Source organism: Heteronotia binoei, chromosome 7 (genome assembly GCF_032191835.1).
Source record: "Heteronotia binoei isolate CCM8104 ecotype False Entrance Well chromosome 7, APGP_CSIRO_Hbin_v1, whole genome shotgun sequence".
In the NCBI taxonomy this organism is placed as follows: domain Eukaryota; kingdom Metazoa; phylum Chordata; class Lepidosauria; order Squamata; family Gekkonidae; genus Heteronotia; species Heteronotia binoei.
The window spans coordinates 83,519,543-83,537,825 of record NC_083229.1 but is presented as its reverse complement, the minus strand read 5'-3'; the positions used below and the strand labels follow the sequence as shown (position 1 = coordinate 83,537,825).

Genomic DNA, 18,283 nt, shown 5'->3' with positions numbered 1-18,283 from the left:
AGGCTAACATAATGATGTGTTGAGGGTTGACACTGACAGCCTAGATGCAGGTTGCATGCTAGGTCTTACAAGGAAGTACTTATCATACAGATGTTTTGAACATGCAAAGCAGCCACAAGACTGGGAACAGAAGTGGAGAATATACAGCATATTAGTAAATTAAAAAAAAAATTCTCCTAGCATTAGCCCAGATAGCAATGACAATACCCCATTCCAATGAAATGGAAGCAGGCAGAGTAGCCTTACTAAAGTGGGAATAATATTAAAATTGTCGTTGTTATTGTTACATATTTCCCACTGAGAGGTGGGAGTGCATGGCTTTGAATTAAAATTAGAAGACAAGTGAGAAAATGAAACAGGTATATATTCCCTTAAGTGCTAGGAATTATTAGGAAACGGAATAGACTTGCCAATGCAGGATTTACTGCTTTTTTGTTTTCAAAACCAAATACACTGCTGTTTAAGTAGCATAGTGAGAGTGCAGAGTACTCAACTTCTAAAGCACTTCTAAAGAATAATTTTTAAATGTTGAAAAATAGCACAGGTGTAGCAGGGAGTGAGACTGTCAACAGCAGTATTGTCACAGGCCCTGAAATTATTTTGGAGCCACTTTGTATACATTACAAACTGCATGCACTCATTTGAGAAAAATCACATCCCATCTCCACCCCAACAATTACGTTTTGATTTCTGGGAAATATGATTTCCCCACAGCAGAAACATGCTCTCAGGAAATAATCTGAATCTCCCATAACAAATGTAAAAGTGTGCATTTCATCACACATATGCATATACAAACTGCCTAGAATGTATAGCCCTAAAGGAAAACTAAATCGTGGATACTTCACTGTTTCTTCTCAGAGTGATTTTTGACAAGTTGAACTGCTAGAATATTATCTGCAATTGTAACAGAACCACCAGAAAGACTGTAAGTTGACCATAAAGTAATTAACAATGCAGTCCTAGACAGAGTAACCCCCTTCTAAGGCCACAGACTTTAGTTGGCTTAGAACGCTATAGCACTGTAGGTTCTCTTAAAGTCTGTTTCTTTGTAAGTTTATTTTGATGTTGAGAATAGTCAATTTGACATCAGTTAACTGAATATGTTTTAATGAGCCAGGTTTGATTAGTAAGAGTGAACTGATGTTAGCAAGCTCAAGTTTGTTTTGGTTGACATACAACTGTGATATGAATTTTTAAAAATGATTTCTTTCTTTGTTTTAAATAAAATGTATGATAAAGGAGTTGACTTCTGAGTCATCACCCTTTTCTTCTTAGACCTGAAAAGGTAAAAACAACTGGCGTTCAGTCTCTCACACTACTTGCCAAATCATTTGTTCCTATGATAATGAATTAAAGCCCAATCCATGTGGTTGGCTGCAAGAAGAAACCTGGCACTGGTGCGTGTCTCTACAAAGAGCAGGCAAGCATTATGCCTGATTCCATACCCAGATGGTTGTATAAGAGCCAGAGGTCTACTCAGAGCTTATTATAATAGCCTGGAGCTATAATCATTCACCTGAACTTTCTGACTTATTCAGGATATAATTGTATCTGAGCATACAATTGGGCACAATGATTCCCTCTTGGAGGCTCTCCCAAGGTTTCCCCCCTTCTCTGAAGTAATGATGCACATCCAGTGCCCCCTCTCACACCACACAAAAGAGAGTGGGAATAAAGGTGAAGAAGAATTCCATGAAGTAGTTCTGGGTTTTGATCCATGATCCCCAAACAGTACTAACTCTGAGGATATTACCAAGGATACAACAGGTAGTAGGGCTTCTTGTTGCTACTGTTTTACACTCTGAACCACTTTTCCACCGGACGATTGTTTCAAGAGTTGACATGCAAATGTCATTTATGTTTGTGCTTGGCCCTGGGTCAACCATGTAGGAAGGAGAATGAAGTGACAATGGCTGGTTCCACAGAGGGGCCAGAAAAGCCACCCTGGTTACGTATGCAGCAGTGAGTGCTATGAAGGTGTGTGAGGATTGCATCCATCATGCCCTGTTCCTGCACTGATCACTGCTGGCACTTCTCCTTCCCTCCTCCATCCTTGGTGTCACATTGGCACAAAATTACAATCCAGCAAGAATCTTACTGGGCCATCTGAGCCCTCACCCAAAAGCTGGACCATACCTCAGTTGTTTTTAAAAAGCCCCGTTAAAGGGCTAAAAGTGTGTGAGTGGGGGAGGGGGATGTCAGAGCCTAGAGCTACCATTTTGAATGAAGTGTCCCCCCCCCCCTCATGGATTGGCTACAGGCAGAGTTTTCACACAGACACTGTGCCTGCAGTTGATGCTCCATTTCCGTTTTAAGCTGGAGCAGAGGAGGTTTTCTTTGCTTCAGCTTGAAAAGAAAAACCTTTGAAAGAAATCAACATCATAAGTAAGCTCCTCAACACAGTGCACATGTGCTGGGTTCTACTTTGGAAAAATCCCCCTATGGAAACAGCCAATGAGGTAGCAGAAATAAGAGATGGTAAAATGGAATGCACCTCTTCAGACTGCAGATGAAAGATCAGAGGGAGTGGCTGGAGCTTAGTGGTACAGAACATCTGCTTTGGATGCAGTTGGTCCCACTCCCGGATTCAATTGATAGCATCTCCTGCTAAAAGGATCATGTACTAGGTGATGTCAAATACCTCTGCCTGAGACCCCAGAGAGCTGCTTTTCAGTTTGAATAGACAATATACTGATATTAATAGATCAATGTTCTGGACAGCTTCATGGGGTCATACTTTGGAATACTCCTGTGTTAAAAGCTCTCTGCAAACAGAAAACCAGCACAGGAACCAAAAACAGACAGAATCTTTTCCCTTGTTCTGTAAGTTTATTAGCAAGGAGTGCAAAGGGAGTACTGAAAGCTGGAATTTACCACCTGCAGTGTGCAGTGGTGTAATGACATGCTACCACCTCTGGATACTGCTACTTCCCTGTATCCTCATTAATTTGCATGTGTGAACCCTTAAAAACATTCACATATAATACCAATACGTTCACACCTCACACTTAAAAACTAAGCTTATCCCCACTCCCAATTTCCACAGCACCATTATTAGCAAACTGGTTATTCAATTAGTGACCATAATTATGTTTTACCCTTATCTTGCTTTCACAGTAGCTCCTAATCTTATTCTAAAAAAGGAGTTAGAAAATAATTTTTTCCCACTAACTAGAACATAGCAAACATACCAAAGCATCAGGAGAGAGGAGAGGGGGATGAGCCTCCTCATCACCTTGCATGAGTTGGAGAGCCCTCCATTTGTGTCTCTGAATACAAGCTAATACTTTGATTGTTAATGCTTTTGTTTTTCTGTTGCCATACTATGTGAGAAAAACACTAGCATGTTCTGAACTCAGTTAGTATAAATACACACCCTTCATATGGGGTTATAGTCAGCCTTCCATGTTTGGTGGGGCTGCCATATTTTCAGGTGAGACTACAAAGAAATAAATGGAAAACTGATGATGACTCATAACCAGCTATGACTTCTATAACCTTGTGAAAAAGCCTAGGTATATTTAGTCTGTTAGCATCAGAAATGTACACAGTGATTTAGTAAGCACACTTATTTTTCAGCTCCAAAGATTTACCAACTTATAATGAATCCCTTCCTTAAACCAATAAGAACTTTCTTAAGTTACTCTCAGGGCTTTTTATGTAGCAGAAACTCCTTTGCATGTTAGGCCACACAATCCTGATGTAGCCAATCCTCTTGGAGCTTACTAAAAGCCCTGTAAGTTCTTGGTGGACTGACTACATCAGGAGTGTGTGGCCAAACATGCAAAGAAGTTCCTGCTACAAAAAAAGCCCTGGTTACACTATACCTCTTTTAAACACCTTGCTGAGTGCACAGTCATAGTAGCTAAATGGGATGCTTTTAAGATCATATCAGCATAATAACAGGAATATTGGGTGGGTGGGCAAAGCTGAATGAGTGAGATGGATAGAATGTGGATAATTTTAAATGGAATGGTAACAAATTTAAAGACCTGTTAAGATTTATAGTGGGGTGGAGGGAAAGCAGTGCTTCAAGCAAAGTGGTACTCCCATTAGTCACAGCCTAGTTATGGCTCTGCCTACATATCCTCAAATGACGTTGAGTATTTCTTGTACTGAGTACATCTTTTATGGCCACTTACTACACAGTGAATTGCTGACACCTGTCCAAAGACAGCACATAAGATTAAAGTTCTTAATACAATCAATATGTTTTCAAGAATTAAGCTTGGTATATACATGTAAGTAGGATGTAAGACCACAGCCAAACATTTCCCTGCAGCAATGTAGCACCTATGCGTCATAGTCAAAGCACCACCCTGCCCCATAAACTGAAACACATTGTTCCTTGAAGAAAAAACAGGTCCACAAGAAACTGCTTTAGTGGAGAAATTTGTTCCCAAGAGGAAATATTAAGAACCTGAGGTAAGGCTGAAAGAATTAAAAGATGAATCCTTTAACAGCTGTTCCTCTTTTGTCCCTATCTGTTGAACCCTTCAATAACACTCCAGCACCCTCCCTTTTACCAGCTCTCTAACTATTTTGCTGTATTCTCCTTTATATCCCTGCTACTATCCTATAGTTCTAAAATACTTTTGGCTGGCACCTGGCATCTACTAAATAGATTAAAAAACAACTTTGTGTGAAGTGTTAAGACAGTTGAGAAAATAAAATTCTATGCTAATTATATTTATTTAAACTATTTATATGCCCACCTATATTTATTTATTTATGTCAACTTTTTAAGAATCTTGTTTCTCCTGAGGATATAATCAATTTTGATAATGAGTGGGTGAGTTGTTAGGGTTATAGGATGCTTGCATGCATGTACTATGGGTAAGAATGCTGTTGGAAGGAGTAAGGAAATGGGAAAAATTACTTTAATGTTATACATAAAGAAATAGCCAAGTGATAACTATTAAAGAAATGAAAATGAAATTAACCCAACATTAAATCCAATTCCATAATTTTGTAGCATTGTTGCCTGCTATGGCCCATGTTTACTTTTTTTAAACTATTGTAAGGACTACTCATGTTTGTATGGAGGGCAGGAAGGGTTGCATCAGTACTTTGTTCTTATGGCCCTTTCTTATACATCCAGGGAAATGCTGTTCATCGTTTTGGGGTCTGGCAGCAATTTTTCTCCAGGCCACTTTGGCAAAGGATTTTGGAAGTTTTTGCCATCTTATGGGCATAAGATGCCAGTTTGGTGTAGTGGTTAAGTGCGTGGACTCTTATCTGGGAGAACTGGGTTTGATTCCCCACTCCTCCACTTGCACCTGCTGGAATGGCTTTGGGTTAGCCATAGCTCTGGCAGAGGTTGTCCTTGAAAGGGCAGCTGCTGTGAGAGCCCTCGCAGCCGCACCCACCTCACAGGGTGTCTGTTGTGGGGGGGGAGAAGATATAGGCGCTTGTAAGCCATTCTGAGTCTCTGATTCAGAGAGAAGGGCAGGGTATAAATCTGCAATACTTCTTCTTCTTCTTCTTCTTCTTCTTCTTCATAGAGAAGGGTCACTGGGGATATATGTGTGTGTGGGAGGTATTTGTGAATTTCCTGCATTGTGCAGGGGGTTGGACTAGATGACCCTGGAGGTACCTTCCAACTCTATGATTGTATAATTCAAATACCACATATTTGCTTTAAAATCATTAAAGTTAGTGTAGTATAGTGGTTAGAGTGCCAACTAGGTATCCATTCATCTTGTTGGTTAGCTGTGAATCTATCACTCTCTTTATCATCCTAGCTTCCCTCACAGGGAATGCCTCCCTACACTCCTTGTAAGAAGGGTGGGAGAAAAATATAACCAATAAGATGTAATCAATACATCCTTTTTCTTTGACACTAATGTTTTTATTTTAGCTGAATGAACTATCCTGTAAGATAATGAACAAGGTTATAACAACTGAGAAATATGTTGCCTAGTAATATTGGGAGACATCATTTTAAAATATAAATATATTGCTTTTTGAGTAGCATTGACATTATTCCTGATCCTTCCATTCTTTTCAGATGTGACTTTGAAGATACTGCTCAGTATCGTGCTTCTGCCATGAATGTAAAAGGAGAGCTTTCAGCCTATGCTTCACTGGTGGTAAAGAGTAGGTTTATCAGAAATGCATCTATTGGGTTTTCTTTGTGTTGCATGTAAAAATTCCATTTGTCATGGCCAAGATGCCACTTCCTCCAAGGTGATGAGTAGTAACAGCTATTGCCTTTTTCTTTCCTAGGATACAAAGGAGAGTTTGATGAAACTTGTTTCCATGCTGGAACTGTCACCCTACCCATCAGCTGTAAGTTGATAACTGATCAGTTGCTATGTGGATAAATAATTAAAAATCATTAAAAATCAGCTGAGAACATTATTTAGAAGCATTATGTTTCAAACATTCTGCTGCATTCAGGGAGAATGAGGACTAGTAGGCTGATAACAGATGGCCAGTTTGGGGCAGATGGGAGGCATCCCAAATCAGTATGGCTCAAAAAGAAGCATCCCAAAGCATCCACATGCTCCTCCGCAAGCTGTCCCCATCCCGTCCGTCGAGCGACTTGGTGTGATCAGATGGCTGTTATGCACCATCTCATGTAGTGTGGTTTGGGCTCTCTCTTTTTCATTTATTTTATGGTTGTGTGCATGTGCACTCAACCACCCATGCACCTATGCGCTTGAAACCAATATATATTTGTAACAAAAAAGGCCAGAAGCAGCTTGGGGTGGCTTGGCAGGTTCATGCCACCAGGGCGCCTCGGTTGTGCACATCCAGATGCTGAAGAGGCAACTGGCATGCAGCTAAGAAATTTGCTACCACTTCAAAAGTGGTAGCTTTTTGAGCTGCTCTGAGGATGCCGGAGGACGCCAGAGGACTGGGTGAGTACAGGATGGGGATGGGCAACAGATGTGCACATTTGGATTTTTCTTGTCAGTTTCTGAGGCATCTCTGCCTGTCTGTTATCAGCCATAATGTTACTTTTCTTCGTTAGAAGCAGCAAACTTTTTTCTTCTATCAAGTATAGCACCTCTTAATGCTTTTGCTTATGCTGAGAAATCATACACAGTCACATGGTTTGCTGAAGAACTTTCTGTCTTTCATTAAGATTGCTAAATCCTTTGATACTGCAGCTGGCAGTCTTGCATTATGATTCCAAGCTCCTAATTATGAGAATTGACTGGACGTAAACTTTTTTGCAGAGGTTAATCTTGCATTGTTGGTTGTGTTTTAATTGCTTTGGTCTTCTTGTTATATTGTATTCCACTACAAGATTTGATTATTTAATCATCTTCATAATAACATCTTCTTAGTAATTGCAAGAAGAATTCAAAACTCATTCAAATTTTAGGTCCTTATGAATTCAGCAAAATTGGAATTTTGTATCTTAATGCACCTATGATGGCTGTTATTCTAAACATGTTGTTGGCTTTCTGTTTATCATTGGATCTTACAGCTGGCTGATTTTTCAAGGGAGGAATACTTGTGCAATTCTCACTTGGAATAATTAATCTTTAATAAGGATAAAGGAAACAAACACATTTTTCCCTTTTGCAGTTGGTGTTACTCCACATGGCTATGCCTCTAGATTTGAGATTCACTTTGTTGATAAATTTGAGGTCTCCTTTGGAAGAGAGGGTGAGACAATGAGTCTGGGATGCAGAGTTATCATCCATCCTGACATTAAACGTTTCCAACCAGAGATCCAGTGGTACAGGAATGGTAAGTACATGTTGCAAAGTGAACCTGTTCCATATTGCACTTATCCTCTCTTGCTCCTTTTCCAGATGGTCACCCAAGAGCCCTTACAAATTTGTTTAAGGAGTAAGAACTTTGGAATCCTCATGGTTAACTCCATATGAGAGAAGTTGGGTTATTATAGTGGTTTCTTCACACAAGAAACTGGTTAGGGTTAAACAGCTCCACGTATACTGCGATAAATTCTGTTCAGTTACATCTTTCTAACTTGCAGGAGAACTGATTACTCCATCCAAATGGGTCAAGACACACTGGAGTGGAGAAAGAGCTACATTAACCCTTACTCATGCTAACAAAGAGGATGAAGGTCTTTACACCCTCCGTGTGGTGATGGGAGACTACTATGAGCAGTACAGTGCTTATGTTTTTGTTCGAGGTAAGTTTTTTTGAAGCCAGTTAAGGGCAGATATTATGTGAGTGTACTCACTCTTCCAAAGATATACAATATTTTAAAATGAATTGTATACAGCAATTACTAAAGCCAAAATGCACATGAGTTTGCTTGGATCAGCCACAATTGCATAATACACTGTGCATGCTTTCAAGATTCTGACATTTTATAATGCAGCTTCTTGTATTCCCATAGACATTCAGTGGATTAGTTTAATGTGTTTTATTTATAAATTATGAAGTTACAAAGCGCAAACATCTTGGAAAATGAGCACTGCTCCTGACTCTCCTCATTTCAAATGATACCCGAGTCCCTGTTTAGATTAGACATTGTGCCAAAAGACAGGAAAAGGGGATTAATAAACAAATCCCTATAATACATTTTATTAAAATAATCTGAAATTACACAAAACAATGTTCAAGCTTTTGAATTCTCCAGAACTCTTCATCTGGTTGGATGTTAAAAGTGGGAGCAGGGAGACAATTTCTTGTACACTGACCCCAGCCCCACAAACACCTTCCACATGTACATTACCATTATGATCAGCCATGAGTTGAGAACCTTTCATTTGGCTTGCAACATGTAATAATGGCCTGGGTTTTGCAAACAAACCACAATAAGATCAAGTCTGCTAGAGCCCGAATGACATTATAGTTCGATTTTTTAAAAAAATATTCTATTTTAGCAGGGTTGCCACTGCCAGGTCCATGTTGGAAAATACCTGGAAACTTTGGAAGTGGATCCAGGAGAGGGCAGGTTTTGGGGAGGAGAAGAGCCTCAGCATGGCACAATGCCATAGAGTCCACCCTTCAAAGCAATTGTTTTCTCCAGGGGTGAATGAAATACAAAAATAGACTGTGATTAATTAACTTAACAATACAAATTAATTTTCAAATTATAACCTTATTCATAAATAATGCCATGGATCACAAATTCATTCCAAATTAAGTGCAACAATACACACATTCCTGTATGTTAATACAAAGTGTCTCATATTAGTCCAAATAAACTCATTCCATTAATAAAGTGCTTGTGCAGTGTCTTCTTCCATATATTAAATGTGATAATTTAAAAATGATCTCTGCCACCTAAAGATCAGTTGTAAAAGTGGGAGATCTCCAGGCCCCACCTGGAGGCTAGCAACACTAAATTTTGGGCGCTGTAAAGTTGTCTCAAGTATTTTATATATAAAGGCAACCAATAAATGTTGTAAATAAGTAAAAAATATGCTGGAGAAAACTCAAAATTAACTATAAGATTTAAAATTAAATGAACAATGTCTTTGTTTTGCTTCTCTTGATAACTTATTCATGTTTTTGTACAAGGAATGCCTCGTATAATTTATCATGGAGAGAAAGTCCCTTGAACAAATTCTTGAATGTCTTTTAAACAGGCATATGGTATGATCACATTTCACTGGCTCACGTAGCCACTCTATATCAGTCTCAGCTGCTGGAGGCAGCTGAAAAGGAACATGCCAGACAGGAGGTCTTCAAATTCTTGGCTGAATGACCAGGCCCATAATGGCGCCACTTTGCCCTGTTCAGCAGAGCATAGAGATGCGTGGCTACCCACCTCCAACCCCCATCCTGCAAAACATGACCAAAGTAGACATGGTCACAAATTATAGAAAATTCCCAGGGGCTTGCTTATTGGCAATCTCACAGAGGAAAGAAGGCTCTAATGAATCAGCTAAAGTTAAAATGTTACATAAGCAATCTATTATTAACTTTCCCTAAAGATTTCACTAGATCTTTCTGTCATTCTTTGTTTTATGTTGCAAACCATAAAAACTGGGCAAATATTTATAGAGAATTCTTGGAAGTCTGCAAATTTTCTCTTTTTTCTCACCTCTTGTTTTCACACACTTGGTTTAAAAAAAAAAAGTGCCAAGCACTATGATAGAGAACTATATGCAAATTAGAGGGAGTCCTATAAACTTGTGAAACTTTCCTCATAAGCCTTGATAAAACTGCTTTCTTGAATTCTTATTACTTGATAAATACCGATTATTAATGAATCAATAAAAAATTTTGACTTCTGCATGCCATGAGTCTATTAAAGGAAGAACTTCCGCTTTGGATGTTCATAGAAATAGAATTTGGCTTTAAAGTGTTTGGCTTTTGGTCTTCAAAACTATTGTTACTCAGCATGTGTATCCCTCTATGCAGATGCAGATGCCGATATCCCAGGAGCCCCTGCATCCCCACTGGATGTGAAGTGTTTGGACGCTAATAAGGACTACGTCATTATCTCTTGGAAACAACCAGCCGTTGATGGGGGAAGTCCCATCTTAGGATATTTCATTGATAAGTCAGTATTTCTAATAGACTGTATTTTATTTATGTTACCAGGGCCAGCACCAGGGTTTCTGGCACCCTAGGCACATGCCTTCCCCACCCCCGTGGCGGAGAGGGTGAACGCAGTGGTGTCAGGCTGTGTGACACTGAGTGCTTCCAAGTGCACCTGCTGCTGCACCACCCTGCTGCCTCTGGTGCCCCTTCCCCACCATTGCTCACCCACCTGCAGTTAGGAGGCGAGGCAGAGGAAAGAGGTGGAGAGACAGGCAGCAAGGGTGAGCACGTCGACAGTGGGGAGGGCATAGTGGGGTACCCCTGAAGCCAGGGAGCACCCTAGGCAGCTGCTACCTGGCCTACTGGGGCACTCCAGTCCTGTATGTTGCTCATAGTCTGCCTTCTTGCTGGGTCTCAAGGTGGATTACACAGCATTACTCAATGCAGTCAATGTTATGGGATATTTAATAAATGATGTGATAGAATTTAGATTGTTTCCAGATTTCTGCAATCAGAAATCTGAAAACAAACAGAAATGGAGCTGAAACTAAGATGACACATTAAACAATGCAGAACTAACATAGCAAGATCATACATACGGCAACAAACAGTATATGGCAGGGGTGGCCAATGGTAACTCTCCAGATGTTTTTTGCCTACAACTCCCATCAACCCCAGCCAATGGCCATGCTGGCTGGGGCTGATGGGAGTTGTAGGCAAAAAACATCAGGAGAGCTACCGTTGGCCACCCCTGGTATATGCTATACACAATACTGTAGTCCACAGTCCTTTTCCCTTTACCAAAGCACCTTTCTGAGCCATTTTGTTACAGTACAACCCTATTACTTGTGTAAAAAAACCCCATGCTAGATCAGTCAGATTTGCCAGGAGGAGCCTTCCTGACACCGCAGTTGCCTGGCAGGCAATTCTATAAGGCAGGGGCAACAACAGAGAATGTATGGATAGCTGTTGGTTTTGCCCATTCACTGAGCTGACTTCAAGGGGAGGCCCATGTGAAGTGCATTACAATTTGCCTGGTCTTGATGTTACTGTGGTGTGGATCCAGGTGGCCAGATAGGCCATGTCAAGGCCTATCTTTCAGGATATCTTCCAGTTTGAAGAAAGTATTTTTTTTTGCAGCTTTCTTAGTTTTTCTCTTTTGCAATAATGCTGGATCCAATATAACCTCTAGGCTCTTAACTACGTAAGTCAGCTGAACCCCAACAGGAGCACAATGTCCTTCAAGATCTCTGCCTTGCCAACCATTATTACATCCGTCTTGTCGGCCACTGGCTAGGCCCACTTGTATGGTAGGAAGCCTTGAAGGTCTTGTGGGGGGGGGGCACCTCACTTTCTCCTGTATCTTCCTCCCCACCTTATTTCCTATTTCTCTCCTCCCCATATCTAAGTTCTGCCCTTTCTCTGAGTCATTCTCTTCTTTTCAGCTATTCAGCAACCTACCTTTATCTGCCTCCCATCTTCAACTATATTTATTTATACTATTTATGCTTCATCTATACTCTGCCTTTCTCTACAGTGGGACCAAAGAAGTTTAAGCTATTCTCCTCTCACAGTCTGGCATCCATGGCAAGATGGAAATTTGAACCTAAGTCCCCCAGACCTTACTCTGAAGCTCTAACCACTAACCATACTGCCTTTCATAAAGTGGCTGCTGTGGAACAGTACCAAGCAGCTAGGCCTAGTTAAGTCATGCAAATTGCGTGGTATCAATCACCCAGTGACTGCTGCCAGGCCTACAGTGGCAACCTCCAGGTGGAGCCTGGAAATCTTCTGGAATTACTACCGAATTCCAAACAACAGAGATCTGCTCCCCCGGAGAAAATGACTGTTGTGGAGTGTAGACTCCATGGCATTATACCCTGCTGAGCTCCTTCCACTCCCCAGTTTGGTGTAGTGGTTAAGTGTGCGGACTCTTATCTGGGAGAACCGAGTTTGATTCCCCACTCCTCTACTTGCAGCTGCTGCAATGGCCTTGGGTCCGCCATAGCTATCACAGGAGTTATCCTTATATCCCAGTAGGCAGCTGTGTTGGTCTGAAGCAATAGAACAAAGCAGTAGACAAGTGCACCTTTGAGACCAACTAAGTTTTATTCAGAATGTAAGCTTTCGTATGCTCTTAAGCAGACTTCATCTGACAAAATGGGAATGGCAAGCAGCAATTCTTAATATAAGTGGACAGTGAGTTGGTCTGTAGAATCATGGGAATGTTTTTGGCAGATTAAAAGAATCACAAATAGGGATCTGTGTTTGTTAGTGTTAGAACAAAGCAGGGCTGAAACAACACTGGAGGGTGATAAAAAGCAGACTGCTGTTATAGGTGCAAAGTGCCATAAAGGGCAGCTGCTGTGAGAGCCTTCTCAGTCCCACCTCACTCACAGGGTGTCTGCTGTGGGGGAAGAAGATAGGAGATTGTAAGCTGCTCTGATTCTCTGATTCAGAGAGAAGGGCAGGGTATAAATCTGCAGTCTTCTTTTTCTTCTTCCCCAAACTTCACCCCAAGGTCTCCAGGTATTTTCCAACCTAGAGATGGCAACCTTAGTACAGGCTGGCCATAATGAGTCCTCACTCAAAGTCCAAAACAGCCTGGAAAGGATCTTGCCCTCTCCCCCTGCCTTTTTAATTACAGAAACCCAGCTTGGAAATTTGTAGTTGCCTAGCAAAAGCCACTAAAGGACGATCTTCCCTCCTTCCTTGGTTTTAAATTGTTTTATTCAAGTTATTCATGCCACCATCTGAACAAATAGCTGGGCAACTTTAGGGATACAATCACAATTTCTCTGTGCGGATAAACTATTCTTCATTTCCTTTGCAGGTGTGAAGTTGGCACTACCCACTGGTCCCAGTGCAATGAGACTCCAGTGAAGTTTGCTCGCTTCCCTGTCACAGGATTAATAGAAGGGCGCTCCTACATATTCCGTGTCCGAGCTGTGAATAATGCTGGAATAAGCATTCCATCCCGTGTTTCAGAGCCTGTGGCAGCACTGGACCCTGCTGATAGAGCTAGGCTTAGAAGTAAGTTCCTTCCTCTTGCATCTTACCATGAAATTGACAGTAAATGCAAGAACGTCCCACTAGAGGGAGTAGTATCAAAGCAAACTCAGAGTAAAGTCCCCTGTGCATGCACCAGTCGTTTCCGACTCTGGGGTGACGTTGCTTTCACGTTTTCACGGCAGACTTTTTACTCACAGTAGGATTCAATTAAAGGAAAACTCACTCAGTTCCACTCAGCTCCACTCATCTCCAGTCATGGAATGTACCTGACTGATTTATTTGTACTGTCAAGGATCTACATACTACTAGAGCCCTGCTCTGAAATTCATCTTCATCATCATTTTTTGGCCCAGGTAGGGTTGATATGATATTAAAATATTCTCTCTTGATTCTCATGTCTGTAGAGTTTCCCAAGATATCAGTAGACATGTTCGATTGTGACAGGCAGGGCTCTTTTGGTCTCAGAGTTCTCTTTACTCATATTTGCTTGGTAATTGTTCAAATGTACATAAATGTTGAATGAGTACATATCTAGGTCCGGAAAATCTGAGCTTTTCCTCAATTCAGTAACCCTTATAACCACAGTTTTTGAAGCACTACACTCTTGGCTAGACATTGAAAATTAGCAAGAATTCTTCTAATACATTCTATTTTCACTTACTGAAATAATATTAACATGGCGTTTATCTCCAGCAATGCAAATGTTGATAGAGCATGCTTACCTCTCTTTGAAACATGTACATATCCAAAGAAACACCAAAGAAACATGCTAGTCCAGATATTCTTTGCACTTTGACACCTAAACAGATAGTTGACTGACACATAGAAGGTTCCAAATTAAATGCATAGTTTTCTAACTCAGCTGTTTTGTATTGCAATCAGTGTGAATAGATTGTTTTTAAAACTTCATTACTTCAACATCAAGCATTCAATATTTTGTACAGACATTCCCAACATAAACATCAATCTCCCAGATAATATTACCCAGACAAACATGTATGTGGACTCTACCAGACATGGCAGACATATGGCCTGAAGGCTGGAACTGGCCCACTTAGGGCTCTTATCTGGCCTATAAGCAACTGGGGGAAAACCAGTCCAAATACAGATCAGAAGGGCCTATATTAGGGTATTATATCCCCTGCTGAGGTTCTTCCCTTCTCCAAACATGGGCCCTCCCCTAGGGTCTTCCCCCAGATCTCCAGGGATCGGCCAACGCAGTGTTGGTAAGCATAAGGCATGAGGAGGACTGGTTTGATCTTGAATTGTTTGCAGCTAGCTCACTTGGGGCATGTCTGCTGCCCTTGACCAAGGGATGGCCATAGAGCCCTTGGCCACAAGGCATGAGGTTTGATCTTGAATTGTTTGCAGCTGGCCCACTTGGGGCCTGTCTGCTGCCCTTGACTAAGGGCTGGGCCATAGAGCCTGGCACTACTGCCTCCTCCTTCAGCCAGGGACTCCTGCATCTGCTGTCTGGGATGCTGGAATGATGTCTGGCTGTTCATGTGCAGCAGGTCAAAGATCTTTGGTCCCACTTCCTTGAGCCCAGCTGTCAAGCATGCGGTTTCAATGACAAGTCGAAGTTGATACAAAACTATGTTTATTGATAAACCGATACTTTCAGTGTAACAGATTCTTGAGAGTGATGCTGCAAATACATTGATACAATACTTTTAAGGCTTACTTCAAAGGATTTCAAAGGGTGGGAGCGAGGGATAGCTCTCACACATAAACTATCATAAATGTCTACATTCTCATAGCGTTATCAGGACTCTGTCCTTGCTTTCCCCAGATGTGTCGCACTCCCTAATAGGAATGTATGGGAAGGTGCTGATTACTTCTTCTCAAGTTAGTTTGGTTTCTCTCTACTTCTACTTTGCAAGCAATAAAGCAGGAAGGGGGAGGGGAAAGATTAACAGAGCTAACAGACCTTGGTCCTCCAAGATACTTCACAGACCAGTGTTATGGAGGACCCTAAAACAATCAATTATCAATGGAATTTTACCATGCTTGACACCAGCCAAGTGGCTTCCCACTTGCAGGAGCCTGGGGAAGGTGCCTGTGGAAAGCCATTGCTCAGCTTGCCAAATGTTTCCACTTATGTAAATGTGTGAATGGAGTGACTGGCTGGGCACACCATGCGCAGCAGCCCAGGTGAGAAAGAAAAACCCAGCACTACATGTACAGAACACTGAGGGTTAGGGGTAGAGGAGGCCAGCCAAATCAGGTAAGTTAACTCGTTGACCCAAATGTGTATGGCTCCTCTCCTGCCTCTCTCCTTTGGTAGCATGAGGAGAATTATCTAATAGTCTGAATAGAAATGGGGATTGGGCAAGGCAAAGTTCAGGGACAGGAGCAGGCATTCAGAAAAGTGCACAGGGTTTGCACATGGGAGAGGCACATGGGAGAGGCAGGTGGTAGATATACAGCTATATGCTTGCACATGGGGAGTAACATTTTGAGTGGTTGAATAATGCTGTGGAGCTTTCAGGAAATACAATTTTGCAATAGGCTATTTATAAGTTGAATTTATATACCGCCCTTCTCTGAATTCACAAAGCTCAGGGCAGTTAACAACCAAGTATACAATTTAAAATCCTAGTTAAAATAATATAAGAATGGCACCAAATAAACATACAATGTGCATTACTGTGCCACAATAAGTGGGAAAAGCAGAGTAGAGGGAGGGGAAGGGAGTGCCAGATGAAATGGTACCTGTTGCTGTCCTCAACCAAAAGCCTGGTGGAACATCTCTGCTTTGCATGCCCTGTAAAACTGCATAAAGTCCTGCAAAGCATGGATGTTGCCTGGCAGAGCATTCCACCAGGTAAGAGGCATGGTTGAAAAAGCCCTGGCACTTGTCGAGGACAGCCAGACAACTTTAGGGCTACAACAGTAAGTTCTCAAAGCGTAAATACCAGAGGAGGCAGTCCCATAGGTACGTGGGTCCCAGACCGCTGATGACCTTAAAGGTCAGTACCAAAACTTTAAACCTGACGTGGTACCCTACTGGGAGCCAGTGCAGCTGGTGCAGCATAGGTTGAATCTATGTGGTCTGTGGTGTTCTCATCAGCATGTCACTCTCTCAGCCTCCTTCCCAGTCCACAGTCAGTGCTTAACTGTTTCTTCTTCAACTGTCAGTTTCCAGCTGTCATTCCTCTCTCCAAAGAATTCCATTTGAGCAGCTGATTCTGTTAGGCATTAACCTTTGACGGTCCATCACAGCACACTACACAAAAAGTCATTGACAGCAATTTCTAAGATAAAATCATATTTGAACACACACACACATACAAACACACATACACAAAGTTGCTTTATACTGAATTAGACCACTGATCCATCAAAGTCAGTATTGACTACTCAGACTGGCAGCAGCTCTCCAGGGTCTCAGGCTGAGGTGTTTCACATCACCTACAACCTGATCCTTACTGACGATACCAGGGTTGAAACTGGGACTTTCTGCATGCCAAGCAGATGCTCTGTTACAGAGCCAAACCCTCTCTTCCTTTGTTCTCTCTGCTTGTTCCAGTTCCTGCAACAGTGGCTCCAACCTGACAGATGTACATTAAGTATCCCTACAAAAACAAATATTCCTTCAGTGCTGTGAAAAAAACAAACCGACAAGACCTGACAGACACACTGGTATTAGACAGGCTGAGACAGTAAATGAAGGAACACTTCTCTACACACTACTTCCAGCTCAGTTGCTCCAAAGCATTATCTGTGCTCTTTATCCTACCTTGGAGAATGCTTCTCTCACATAAGCATCGTTGAATCAACTGTGAGAGCCACAACCCAAGGCTCTGCAACAAACCCAGATACTAACCATGCCCTATATTTATTTATTTATAAACTCTACCTTCACAGCTCAAGAAAGCTTTATTTTGAAACAATGGTACATTTAAGGACTAAAAAGGTATCTGCTGTATTTAATTAATATTCACTTTCACCTGTTTACTGCTGAAGATCCAAAAGAGAGAGGTATTTAAGTTTTTATCTCTGGTCCTGGGGCTCCCATCTTCTTGCCTACCTATTATTAAAGAAAATTTTTTAAAAAGTTAACTTTCTTATTTGTTTTAGATAGTATTCCTAATATTTTGCTACAAGTGAACTGATTTAAAATTTGAAACTCCCAAGCTTTAACATAGAGTGACATTTACCAAGCAAACCTGCTGGCAAAGAAACAAAGAGTTATTGAATAAACATTGCTACATCTAAGTACTGAGATAAATCCAACACTTAGCAAAGAATGCAGGAAAGAATTTAGCTCTGAGCTACCTAATATTTTATATTAATTGACTATAAGCATGCAACCAACTTCCAAAAGATCTACACCTGAACCCTGGGTTTCTCCTGTGTTTGCTTTGATCCATCAAAGTTCCTCAGCAATTAAGCTGAATTGACAAAAGTAGTACCACAATTAAGATGAAGCCACCAATAACAAAAGCCAAGTTGGGTGATCAATTTTCAAAGCAGCAGGCTGGTAGGCTGGATCTTAACAAGTGCCTCTGATTCAAAGGAGGAGTGTTGATAAGTCTGGCTAATCTCTATTGCAGGTCACCCTTCTGCACCCTGGACTGGACAGATTATTGTCACTGAGGAGGAGCCTACAGGTGAGTACATATTCTCCTGAAAGAAGCCTGATCTGAATTCTTCATCAGTTGATTCCAAGCATGTTTATTCTAGCTTCCATCAACGAGCCTTCCTTGTTTATATTTATTTATTTTTATATTATTTATAGTCCCCCTTTCTCACAGTGACCTGAGGTGAATTACACAGTGACTGTAGTTTTGTGAGGGCCTTCAAAGTTACCCATTATTTATTTTAAGATACATAT

General features: G+C 41.2%; 1 protein-coding gene across 3 annotated transcripts in view; it reads left to right on the top strand.

The window, feature by feature from the left end:
• Positions 1 to 18,283, top strand: part of MYOM1 (myomesin 1) — a 99,014-nt gene that overhangs the window by 36,111 nt on the left and 44,620 nt on the right. For all 3 annotated transcript variants that reach the window (XM_060243932.1, XM_060243931.1, XM_060243930.1), the window contains exons 6-12: positions 6,014 to 6,102; positions 6,232 to 6,294; positions 7,546 to 7,710; positions 7,961 to 8,122; positions 10,309 to 10,450; positions 13,265 to 13,464; positions 18,003 to 18,059. In XM_060243932.1, the coding sequence (XP_060099915.1) occupies positions 6,014 to 6,102; positions 6,232 to 6,294; positions 7,546 to 7,710; positions 7,961 to 8,122; positions 10,309 to 10,450; positions 13,265 to 13,464; positions 18,003 to 18,059 (878 nt within the window). The remainder of the gene's footprint in view (positions 1 to 6,013; positions 6,103 to 6,231; positions 6,295 to 7,545; positions 7,711 to 7,960; positions 8,123 to 10,308; positions 10,451 to 13,264; positions 13,465 to 18,002; positions 18,060 to 18,283) is intronic.